The sequence below is a fragment of the Heptranchias perlo genome, chromosome 3, assembly GCF_035084215.1.
Source record: "Heptranchias perlo isolate sHepPer1 chromosome 3, sHepPer1.hap1, whole genome shotgun sequence".
Taxonomy (NCBI): Eukaryota; Metazoa; Chordata; class Chondrichthyes; order Hexanchiformes; family Hexanchidae; genus Heptranchias; species Heptranchias perlo.
The window spans coordinates 34,925,415-34,937,781 of record NC_090327.1 but is presented as its reverse complement, the minus strand read 5'-3'; the positions used below and the strand labels follow the sequence as shown (position 1 = coordinate 34,937,781).

General features: G+C 41.6%; 1 protein-coding gene across 1 annotated transcript in view; it reads left to right on the top strand.

Moving 5' to 3' along the window:
- The window catches only part of scap (SREBF chaperone), a 191,886-nt gene extending 179,726 nt beyond the window's left edge, over nt 1-12,160 (top strand). Inside the window, exons 20-23 of the mRNA XM_067978770.1 lie at nt 1,524-1,690; nt 2,398-2,478; nt 5,495-5,701; nt 8,490-12,160. Of these exons, the coding sequence (XP_067834871.1) occupies nt 1,524-1,690; nt 2,398-2,478; nt 5,495-5,701; nt 8,490-8,735 (701 nt within the window). The 3' untranslated portion in view covers nt 8,736-12,160. The remainder of the gene's footprint in view (nt 1-1,523; nt 1,691-2,397; nt 2,479-5,494; nt 5,702-8,489) is intronic.
- The last annotated feature ends 207 nt before the right edge of the window (nt 12,161-12,367 follow it).

Here is a 12,367-nt window from a genome sequence, read left to right as displayed (position 1 = left end):
GGACAATGTATTTAGAGCCGGGATGTCAAACGTATAAGAATATAAGAAATAGGAGCAGGAGTAGGTCATACAGCCCCTCAAGCCTGCTCCGCCATTCAATAAGACCATGGATGACATTTTCCCTCAACTCCACTTTCCCACTCTATCCCCATATCCCTTGATTCCCTTCGTGTCCAAAAATCTATCAATCTCAGTCGTGAATAAACTTAACAACTGAGCATTCACAGCCCTCTGAGGTAGAGATCCAAAGATTCACAACCCTCTGAGTGAAGAAATTTTTCTCATCTCGGTCCTAAATGGCCAACCCCTTATCTTGAGACTATGACCCCTAGTTCTAGACTCTCCAGCCAAGGGAAACAGCCTCTTAGCATCCACTCTATCAAGCCCTGTAAGAATTTTATACGTTACAATGAGATCACCTCTCATTCTTCTGAACTCCAGAGAATAAAGGTCCATTCTACTCAATCTCTCCTCAAAGGACTTCTCCTTCCAGGAATCAATCTAGTGAACCTTCATTACACCCGCTCTAAAACAAGTTTATCCTTCCTTAGGTAAGGAGACCAAAACTACACAGTACTCCAGGTGTGGTCTCACCAGAGCCCTATATAATTGCAGCAAGATTTCCTTACTCTTATATTCCATTCCCCTTGCAATAAAGGCTAACATACCATTTGCCTTCCTAATTGCTTGCTGTATGATGACTGCAGAGCAGTTTCAATCCAGCCTGCAGACTTCACATGAAAGTTCAAATTAGGAGTGCCCAGAGTTGAGCAGAGGTTACCGGAGATGGGCAGCAATACTTAATCTGGAATAGGGTCAGTCGGTTGAATGGATGAGGAACAGAGGGCCGAGAACTGAAGGGTGACGATGCATGTGTTATTAGAAATGCAGCCAATTAATAAAACAGGCCAGTTATTCAACAGCTCATTGACATGTAACGCACTTTCAAAATCGCATTCCTTAAATTCATAGTCCTCTAAGCGTTTTTTTAAAATCAGTGTTGTAAGTAGCTATCAACATAAAATTTGCATATTAATCATGTAATAAGCCCGATCAGCAATTAATGAACCCTTTTTTAAAATAAATGATGCAAAATTGCAGAAGACCTAGTGAATAGTGATTTCCAAGAAATCTCCTCCAGCCCTATATCCCAGCTGGCACTCTTTCTCTTCCAACCCTGTTCTTCTGTATGTACTTCCCTCCTCCAGTTCCATCAATGGGGCAGAGCCTTCAATCATTACACTCCTGTGCTCTGGGAATTCCCTTTCTAGATCTCTATGCCTTGACACATCTCTGTACACTTTCAAAACCCTCATCAAACCTACCTTTCAAATGTGCCTTCAGCTACTTCCTCTAACCCTACTGCCCAACTCCTGCTTGATGTATAAATTCTTCACCCAACTAGTTTGTAAAGAAATTTGGAACATTTTGCTATATTAAAGTTGATATGTACATGCAAGTTGTTAAATCACTTTTCTTGTTCCATACTTGGAGCACTAACTCTAGTCTAACTTGTTGTTCAGGAACATCCAACAGGACCAGCATCCCATCATCACCAGTTTTCAACAGTGATGATATCATAGTTTGTCAGTTGACCCACATAGTTCCTTGTGCTCACCAAAAGCCCATCACAGTGCTGAAAGCAGCTGCTGGCCGTGTGGTGACAGGGAGTCAGGACCACACACTCAGAGTGAGTATAATTCAATTAGATTTAAAGTGATGATTGTGTTAGCTTGCCTCATTTGGTGGCACTCTCACCTCTGGGTGAAGGTTTCAAGCGTAATTGCAGGACTTGAGTGCACAACCTGGGCTGACACTCCTCTAGTGCTGCATTGTGGGATGTCCCATGCTTTGGATGATACTCCTTTCTGCCTATTCAGGTCGACATTAAAAGCCATAATGGAGAGACGGTAGAGTTGGCAAGCTGGGAGGATGAGATCAAATAAGCCGAAGGGATGCCTTCATCCAAACATTTCTTATGATCTTATTAGTAATATAAATTTAAAAATATAGATTAAAAGGAAAGTATTCCGTCAACATCTAAATGGAGATGGAATAGGTTGATGTTTTGGGTGCCAGTTCTGATGAAGAAACCCATCAGAAATATCAACCTATGTTTCTCTTTCATATGCTGATTGACTCGCTGTGCATTTCCAAAATGTGCTGCTTTACCTAAAAGGAAGTGCAATTCTTTGCTTCTATTGATAAATACTGGACATCTAGAGCCTGAAGATGGCAGGTTGTCCGGTGAAAGTCCTTTCTCTATGCTGAAGTCCAGCAAATATAAAATTAGATAATTAGATAAAATAAGATAATTTGAATTAAACAACTTTGAATTCGGAAGAGCAGATTGTACTTTGTTGCAGTGCATTGCTCACTAAGCTTTTCTTTTTGCAGATATATCGGCTCGAGGACTCCTGTTGCCTTTATACGTTGCAGGGTCACTCAGGAGGCATCACAGCAGTTTATATAGACCAGGTACCGTCAAATGCAACCGAAGTACTTTGCTAAGGACAACAGTAACATTAGTGATCCAGATAGAGTCTGGTATTAATTCAGTATGCACTGTGTAAAATTGAACACTTGTATGATATGATTGGGAGCCCTATATTGTTTGAACAGATATATTTCTACAACTGTTGCAAATATCTTCATTTGATAGAGAAATGAAGTCAGGAGCTTCTCCTTGCCTAAATACCTGCTTCTTGACTCTTGCCTCTGAATCAGAAGGTCATGGGTTTAACACTTCCGAAAACACGTAATCTAAGCTGACACTTCATAGTAGTATTGAGGGAATTCCGCATTGGTGCCGTCTTTCACAAGAGATGTTAAACTGAGGCCCTATCTGCCATTCTCATGTTGATGTAAAAGATTTCATAGCACTAATCACAAAGAGTTCTCTCCCTGTGTCCTGGCCTACATTACTCCCTGAACCAACACTACCACAAACAGATTATCTAGTTATTCATTCATTTGCTGTTTGTGTAACTAACCTTGCTTTGTGCAAATTGGCTGCTGTGTTTACCTAAAAAACAAAAGTGACTACACTACAAAACAAAAGTGACATTTCAAAAGTAACTAGTTGGTTGTAAAGTACTCTGGAACATCCTGAAGAAGTAATAAATGCTATATAAAATCATCTCCACATCATATAAAATCAAGTTCTTCCTTTCTATGTGTACGTATGTTTACCCAGGTAACAGTGTGTACATGTAGAGAATTGCAACATATATTGAGACAAGGTAGGCATGACTGAATTGCCATTTTAAAAATTTTTCTTGTGCTCCTCCTGGGCTATGCTCCTGAGTCCCCTGGAATCTACCAGTACATTCGTGAGCTGGAAATCAGGAGATGAATGAGAGGCCCACTGCTGATCTTACCAGTCAAAACTCTCACCTAGCACAGTGGCGCATAATGGTCAAACTTTGCTCAGTGCCTGAAGTTATCGGCAGGGAGGGGAAAAATGAAGACTTGAATTTATGTAATAGTTTATTTTGTGCCAGAAACATCTCAATGCCCTTTACATATAGTGAATTTCTTTGTAGTGCAGCGACTGTTGTTATTACTTAGGCAAACACAGCAGCCATTTCGCACAAAGTAAGATCCCACAGACAACGATGAGATGAATGGCCAATTAATCTATTTCTGTTGACATCGGTTGAGGAAGGGTTGTTGGCCAGGACAGCTACCTAATCTAGTGGCTTGGATTTTTTTTTAGCATTCACAGAACAGCCAGACGGAACCTTGGTTTAATGTTTCATCTGAAGGACATCATCTCCAACAATGCAACACTCACTCAGTACTGCACTGGAGCCTTAGACCAACTGCTTTGTAGATTGTGTGAGAGAATGAGTCATCAACAGCCTGCTCTTGCTTGTGTCCAAGCAAGCAGCCAGGAACGGCATCGACAACTGCAAGAGAGCTCAATACTACATGACCCAAGAGGGACCAGCAAGGGAACAAAATAAGGATGATGGTAATCTACCCTCATAAGATGGTTGCCAACACTCACAAGTAATGGAAGTTTTCTTTATGCTCATGGTTCACATAATAAATTTAAATGTAGCTTTCTACTTGTTTAAGTTTCTTGCAGTGAATTGCAAACATTTAAGAAAACTTGGTGATGTTTCTACCATCTTATGACAGTGGGTCATCATATCTTGCTCTCCTTTCGTCTTCTTTCCTTACTTTTTTTATTTGTTCATAGGATGTAGGTGTCGTTGGCGAGGCCAGCATTTATTGCCCATCCCTAATTGCCCTTGAGAAGGTGGTGGTGAGCCGCCTTCTTGAACCGCTGCAGTCCGTGTGGTGAAGGTTCTCCCACAGTGCTGTTAGGTAGGGAGTTCCAGGATTTTGACCCAGCGATGATGAAGGAACGGCGATGTATTTCCAAGTCAGGATGGTGTGTCACTTGGAGGAGAACGTGCAGGTGGTGTTCCCATGCGCCTGCTGCCCTCGTCCTAGGTGGTAGAGCTCGTGGGTTTGGGAGGTGCTGTCGAAGAAGCCTTGGGGAGTTGTTACAGTGCATCTTGTAGATGATACACACTGCAGCCATGGTGTGCCAGTGGTGGAGAGAGTGAATGTTTAAGGTGGTGGATGGGGTGCCAATCAAGCAGGCTGCTTTGTCCTGGATGGTGTCGAGCTTCTTGAGTGTTGTTGGAGCTGCACTCATCCAGGCAAGTGGAGAGTATTCCATCACACTCCTGACTTGTGCCTTGTAGATGGTGGAGAGGCTTTGGGGAATCAAGAGGTGAGTCACTCGCCACATGGACTGTAGTGGTTCAAGAAGGCGGCTCACCACCACCTTCTCAAGGGCAATTAGGGATGGGCAATAAATGCTGGCCTTTCCAGCGACGCCCACATCCCATGAACGAATAATAAAAAAAGAATACCCAGCCTCTGAGCTGCTCGTGTAGCCACAGTATTTATGTGGCTGGTCCAGTTTAGTTTCTGGTCAGTGGTGACCCTCAGGACTTGTGCCACCTCAGTCATGTATGCTATGAGTGAATCACAGCATTGGCAAGGCTATGGTACTTTCTTTCTACTCCGAAAGGACTGATTTAAGAGTAGTCATGATGTGGAGATGCCGGTGATGGACTGGGGTTGACAATTGTAAACAATTTTACAACACCAAGTTATAGTCCAGCAATTTTATTTTAAATTCACAAGCTTTCGGAGGCTACCTCCTTCCTCAGGTGAACGATGTGGATCATCGTTTGATACCAGTGCTGCGATCCCATATACAGATCATATCATCCAGCCCACCACTGATCACACAGCTCGTTCACCTGAGGAAGGAGGTAGCCTCCGAAAGCTTGTGAATTTAAAATAAAATTGCTGGTCTATAACTTGGAGTTGTAAAATTGTTTACGATTTAAGAGTAGAGGAAGTTCAGCGTGAGGTAATCGGGGTCTCAGTGCTGTCTGTAGGATTGCCAGTCAGCTTTATCAACTTACTCAGTCGCAATACTTGAAATGTCTTCTTTCTCCCTCAGACAATGGCGCTGGCTAGTGGAGGACAAGATGGAGCTATTTGCCTCTGGGATGTATTAACTGGAAGCCGTGTGAGTCACATGCATGGGCATCGTGGTGACATTGTTTCTCTCATCTGTACCTCGAGCTGTGTGATCAGTGGTGGGCTGGATGATATGATCTGTATATGGGATCGCAGCACTGGTATCAAACTCTACTCCATTCAACAGGTAGGTGAAGTGGCATTTGTTTGTATTGACTGGACAACCGTTAACCAAAACTATATGTTTTTAGCTCCTGAGAAACCTAAATTGAAGCAACAAGGCCCACCCACAGCCCTGGGAAAGAATCAGAGACAGAAACAGTGGACTGAATTAACACAATGTAGTAATTACTACAGGCCAGTTGCAAGTTACGCTAATGGCAGAAACTTGGTTCTAACCTATTTTTCCTTTTTAATTATTGTAGCAAAAACTGTGAATTGGGGAAAGAGAATATTAGTTTATACTACACAAGATAATACATTTTCATTTTCCTAGCAGATCTTAGTGTGGTGTTGCTCACGATGAGTCAGACGATACACTTAAGCGTGATGTCTTAAGTGTGACAGGAACTAAATGACAATTGCAGGAAATACAGACTGTACACAAGACTTTTTTTTATATATAAAGATGTCCACATTTTTTTGTTAAAAGTAAAACCTTTGAAAATATCTTGCCTTTCCCAAACTAGTCTCATACAATGCACCATCCAGAGCTGAGATGATGCATAGGCTACTCTCAAACCTACATCAATGCTGTCGTCACAGGGAAGTATGCAAGAGTAGTCTAGGATGACCTTCTCTCCCTGTGAAGTAGACCTTCCACTTCCTGTCAATCTCATACCAGTAATTTGAGACGTAACATGTGGTAAGTGTAGAATGCTTGGGAGGAACAGGTGACTTTGGACCTATGGTTCCCAAAGCTGTCCATCACTGGGAGTTTTCCTCACCTGAAGTCTGGGCCTGTTGTAGACTAATTGATAGAGATTGATTGATAGAATTAGTCAACAACTCCATTATCATTGTATCATGTGACTACGAGGATGGTAGAAGGCGAACTAGATGGACCATGGTCTGTTTTCATCTAGCAATTCCTATGCTTCTATTATTCTGTGGTGCATATTAGTGCTTTGATGCTCCATATAATCAGCAACACTGTGCTGCCCAATGAACAGCATTGGAATTACTACAATTGTTTTTCCATCAAAGATTCCTCTTTTGCCTCTCTCGTCTCCACTTTTTCTGCAGACGCTTGCTGGATTACAGTTCTGTAAGCGCTCATGTATCTTGTCCAAGTAGCCATTCTTCACACATGAGTCTAGACAGAGAATATTGGAGGACTGATCACAACCAAGGGCATCACAACCAAGCCAAACCTGTTGTCATCCCACACTTCCAGCAGATGTCACAGTGACTGGATAATGTTTGCAGAAAGTGTTTAAAGTAGAAACCTTTAAAATCCAGATCACACAGTTGCTCAGTTATACTAGCATTGCTTCCAGCTGCTCTGGGACTTGGTGCTAGTTTTTATGATTTATTCAAGAAGTTGGTTCACCCACTTAGTTGTTGATGTTTGGCATAAATAGAGTAGGTTCTGAAGAACTTATAGCTCTACAAGCTTATTTTGAAAGCAATTTCCAGCCTCTTCTGTCACTAAGAAGGACAGGAGCAGCAATATCATTGAAATCATACATCACCCCAGCTTGGACATCTATCACCGTTCCTTTGTCGCCACGTTAAAATCCTGGAATTCCCTATTTAACACCAAATTGGGAGCACCGTCAGCACAAGGACTGCAATAGTTTGTAGAGAAGGCCCACCACAACCTTCTCAGGGCATTTAGAGGTGGGTAATAAATGCCCCTTGCCAGCGTATCCCACATCCCGGGAACAATTTTTTAAAAATTCACATCTTTAGCTTCTTTTATAGTGTTGCCCCAGTCTTAGGAGACTGACCGAAGTGCTCTGGTCTTGTACATTTACATCCGAATTATGCAGCTTGAATCCTGATTTGCATGTCACTACTAGGAATCACACTGCCATCAGAACAGCGCATTTACTGAGGTCAGATAGACTGACAGCAGTAGGGAAGACTGGCCATCAGCCTTAATGAATCTGGTGACTAGCTTATACTTGCTGCAGCTGTGCAAGACGGCAATGCGAGCGATATAAAAGCACTTTGTGATGCCCACGAGTGATCAGGTCAGCTTATTCAAGCGATGTAAGAAGCATATCATAGAGGTATTTACAGTGTAATCTGTTACATACATGTCCTGTGTTGAGCATCCCAGTGGCTCAGGGGGCAGCTTCACTATCGGTTGTGGTTCAGCAATGTCCCAGGTTCCGCCTCCACTAACATTTAACTTGATTCTTTTTATGCTTTTGTTGTGAATTTTATGCTCATCAGGGTGACTGACAGGAAGGCTGTACAGTTCAAGCACATGTATCACCATCAGGCACTCTCAATTCAAGTATAGCACAGTGTAGATTCAGAGTAAATCTCCCTCTATTCTCTCCAGATGACATACATCGGCCCAAATCAATGACATTTTTCCACTTCCCACACCAGCCATCCTCTCTGAGTGAGACTGCCAATGAGGGGCAGTTTTGCCTTGTGGTTCTATCCCTACTTGGGACTGAATTGAGATTGTCAAACTCATTTGACATAAGAACTCCTACAGCTAGCAGATAGAAGAGATTTTCATCCCATCACTCTGGACTAGGCTTTGAACCTAGGCCTCAGGAACAAAGGCCATTGTCTAATTCACTGCAGCACACAATCCTATAGGAAGAAATATATTAAGATAAAATACACCCTTCAGAGAGAGAGGGACTTTTAGAGAAGGTTCCCACTGATAACTGAATTCAATGAAGCACTAAGGAAAAACAAATCTTGAGTCTTTAAAAACCTGTCTCTGTAGTGGATTTTCCATGTCCTTTTTCCCATTATGTTCTTTACCTCTTTAAATTTTCTTGCAGGACATAGGTTGCGGAGCCAGTCTAGGAGTGATATCTGACAACCTTCTGGTGACTGGGGGTCAAGGCTGCGTCAGCCTCTGGGACATTGGCTACGGGGACTTACTTCAGACCGTCTACCTGGGCAAAAATAATGAGTTGCAGCTTGTTCGACAGTTGCTGGTCCTGGACAATGCCGCCATTGTGTGTGACTTTGGCAGTGAGCTTAGCCTCGTTTACTTCCCTTCTGTGCTGGAGAAATTGGACTGAGAGACTGCTAACAAGTCCCCACCTCAAAAAAGAAGCATGGATGCAAAATAGCAATCATGGTCCTAAGTTTTTGTGTGACTAGGGGTGTGATACACTGGATGGTTAGGAGCTCGAATGCAGGGGGAAAATCTGCTCGAGATGTTAGGGGTCTATTACTATGTCGGTGAGCGGAAACAAGGCAAAATTATAATTTTATAATTTATATAACAGTGCTTCGGAACTGTGCACTGCAAGGTGCAGATACAATAAATCTGCCCTAAAGCACTACGTTGACTTATCAAGCAGGTCAAAGGTTAGTAATCAGGCCTGATTGTATTCGGTTTTGCAACGTTGCTTCATGTGAAATAGAGGTAAACTGTGATGCAAAGAAGATAGTGCAAAGGTATTTTTTTAAATTAACAGAATTAATTTTTTTTGTAATGAATTGATTTTTTTAAAGTACATTAAGTAAGTTTAAAAAAGGATAGGGCTGTGCAAGAGATGTTAAAATGTAGCTGCAGTCTTGCAGACCGTGAGCATTTTTTTTAGGTAAAAAGGAAAGTACTGCGAATGCTGGAAATCTGAATTAAAAAGAGACATTTCTGGAAATACGTAGTTAGGTCTGTCAGTGTCTGTAAAGAAAGAAGACAGTTTCATGATTTTTATAATGCCATCACCTTCTCAAAGTGAGGATCATTTCAACTGTTGACTAAATGCTTCTTTCTCAAAGAAAAAAAGGGACGTGTTGAAGTGCAGCACGAGATACCTTATTCAAAACCCAAGATTTCTGAGACTCTGAGGTACCACTTGTCAAGAGTTGATCTGCCAACTTCATAGAATGGTCTACACCCAAAACATTAACCTGTTTACACATGCTGATGGCCTGTGTGTATTTCAGACACTCTCTGCTACCTTATTAAGTACAGTGGAATCCTGTTATAGTTAGCAGTACTGCTCAGCACTCACCAGAGATTTTAAACAGCTTTTCAGCCCGTCCTTACCCCTGTGCTCATCAGTCTGTCCTTACCCCTGCGCTGCTCAGCCTCCCCTTACCCTTGCGCTGCTCAGTCTCCTCAGCCCCTATGCTGCTTAAATATTAGTGCTACAAAAAGAAAATTTATTTTGTTCCATTTGTCACTTTTGACCCTAAACCAGTATTCTGAGTGAAGCACTGCTCAGCTATTTAATTTGTACAGTTTTCAGGGCAGAAAAATGTTTCTGATCAGGCATTCCATTAAAAAAAAGCATTCTCCTAACTTCTTCCTTGGCTCGTTAAATTTGTGTGCTCTGGTTACTGACTCATCGACCAGTGCAAATAGTTCTTCCCTATTTATTTTATCAAAACCTTTCATAATTTTGAACCGCCACCAGATCTCCTCTTGACCTTCTGTGTTCTGGTGATTATATAAAGAATTGCAATAATTTTAACAGTTGCAAAAGTATCAGATGGGAAGCCATTTTGGAAGGCCAACGGAGCATTACTACAAACAGTGATCACTATAAAAGGATTCCACTCTACCTGAATTGCCAGTTATTTAAAGAAGGAAATCCCTCTTGGTCACCAAGGTTCAATAAAGAGATTATCGATGTGCATTTTATTTTTGCTGCCATATATAAAGTTAATGGGTATGTGCTACAGATGAATCTCACTTTAATAAGATAATGCAAAACACGACCTATTAGCTCACCGTGTTTGAAAATATAGCATTCTGATTACACTGCTTGAGAATACTATTTAGTGCAGGATGGTATGGGCTGAGCTGATTATCCCCTTTCAGCCTCATCCCTGCTTCCCAGTCACTGATTTCTCAGAAGCTGCAAAAGGTCCACAAAGCTGAGGGTGGGTAACTCAGACAGCCTAAGCTGTGAATAAACAGTAATCAGGGATGAGTCCTGTACTGTGCTTCACATCAATCTGTCTGTCCTCCGTTTTCCCTGTCAAATTATAGAAGCAGTCCATCGGAGCTCAGCTTTGTTGCACTTATAATTTCTTGGGGCAAATATTTTTTTTAAATGGTTAATTTTCAAATGTGATAAGAAGAATTACTAAATTAGTGGAAGAGGAAGAATTGCACAGTTTGCAGTTAAATTCCATTCTGATGAGAACTCACTCAGCACTCTTTAGTCACCTGCTGTGTGCTTAATTTTTTAAAAAATCTATTTATTGTGCATGTATTTTTGAAGGATGTACTGTAATACAGGGTGTTGTACGGTCAAGTTGACATCACTTATTTATGGGGAGTAACTGTAAAAGGTGAAACTCAGTACTGGAAATTTGGCCCCATATCACACTACTGATAGGATATTGGTCATTGTCTTTTTTTGGGGGCGAGTATATAAATGTCCCTTTTCTCCCCGGTTTGCCTGGGTTGTTGCAGCCAACTGTGGCCAAGAGGTTGGAGGAGACCTGCTGCTACCTGGCCACTGGGACATCTTACTCTCCAATTTCCTTACCTCTCTGACTCTTCCTGTTTTTTCTCATTGTGTTTCTCCTTTATGCGGGTAAGTGGGATTAGGCTGGATGGCTCGTTTCTCAGCCGGCACAGACACGATGGGCCGAATGGCCTCCTGTGCCGTAAATTTTCTATGATTCTATTCCTGTCTCAACCTCTCTTCCCCTTCTCTCTCTATCTTGTTGTATCTTAGCATTTAATTCTGTTTTTTCTGTTTCTCCCTTTGGGGTTTCTTTCATTCTCCCCGATTCCTCTCCTGTGTGTGTGCCTTTCTCTCACTATGTATATATTTCTCTCCCCCATTCCTCTCTCTGTGCCCTCTGTGGCTCTTACTCCCCATCTCTCTCCCATTTCTCCTCTCCCTCTGTTGATATCTTTCTCTCTTTATGTATCTTCCTGTTTCTCTCTCTTTATATAGCTCCCTGTTTCTCTCTCTTCCTTCTATGGCTGTCCATCTTTCCCTCCCTTTCTACCATTGTCCCCCTGGCCTCTGCTTTGCACTTCACCACAGCAGTGCTGGTGAGATCAGGAACTCTGAACTGAGTTGGGAAATGAAATCTGTGTCCCCAGAACACTGCTGTGTTGAGCATATGCTCTTACTAAATACAGACTCTTTTTATTCAAAACAGAGAGATTGTTTAGTATTTAAAAACAAAAGAATTGTGTGTAGAGTTTTTTTAAAAGAAAAAATGTGTTTTGTTTATTGTGATTAAGTTCTGGCTGGACACTGGGCACACTGCTGGTATTTGAAAACTTATATCTGAGAGGGCTCTAAACAGGCCCTGTTCTCCCTTTGATCACTGAAAAGATTTTTTTTCAGGTTTCCATCTGGATAGCTCTTTTGAACATAAATAAAATATCTGCAGACTTTTTTTTGTAATTTTTTTTAAGAAGTGTTAGTAAAACAAAATTAGAGAATTGTACAGAACCAAAGAACATTTCTTAATCTATCATCATTTTTTGGAATAAGCTTTTAATAAAAAAAAATGCAAATATTGTTTTATTTTGTTTTTGTACTAAAATATGCTACAACGGTTCACTTTCAGTTAACCTTTTGTTTTGCGCTCTCCTCCAGTTTCCAGTCTCCCCTCCCAAAGGCACTGACTGTTACTGGGGTATGATTTGAGCTGCTCTCCTCTACCTCGCTTAGGCTTCTGTTTTTTCTGAAGGGTGTTGCACCAAGCCTTTTCCTGTCCTCAC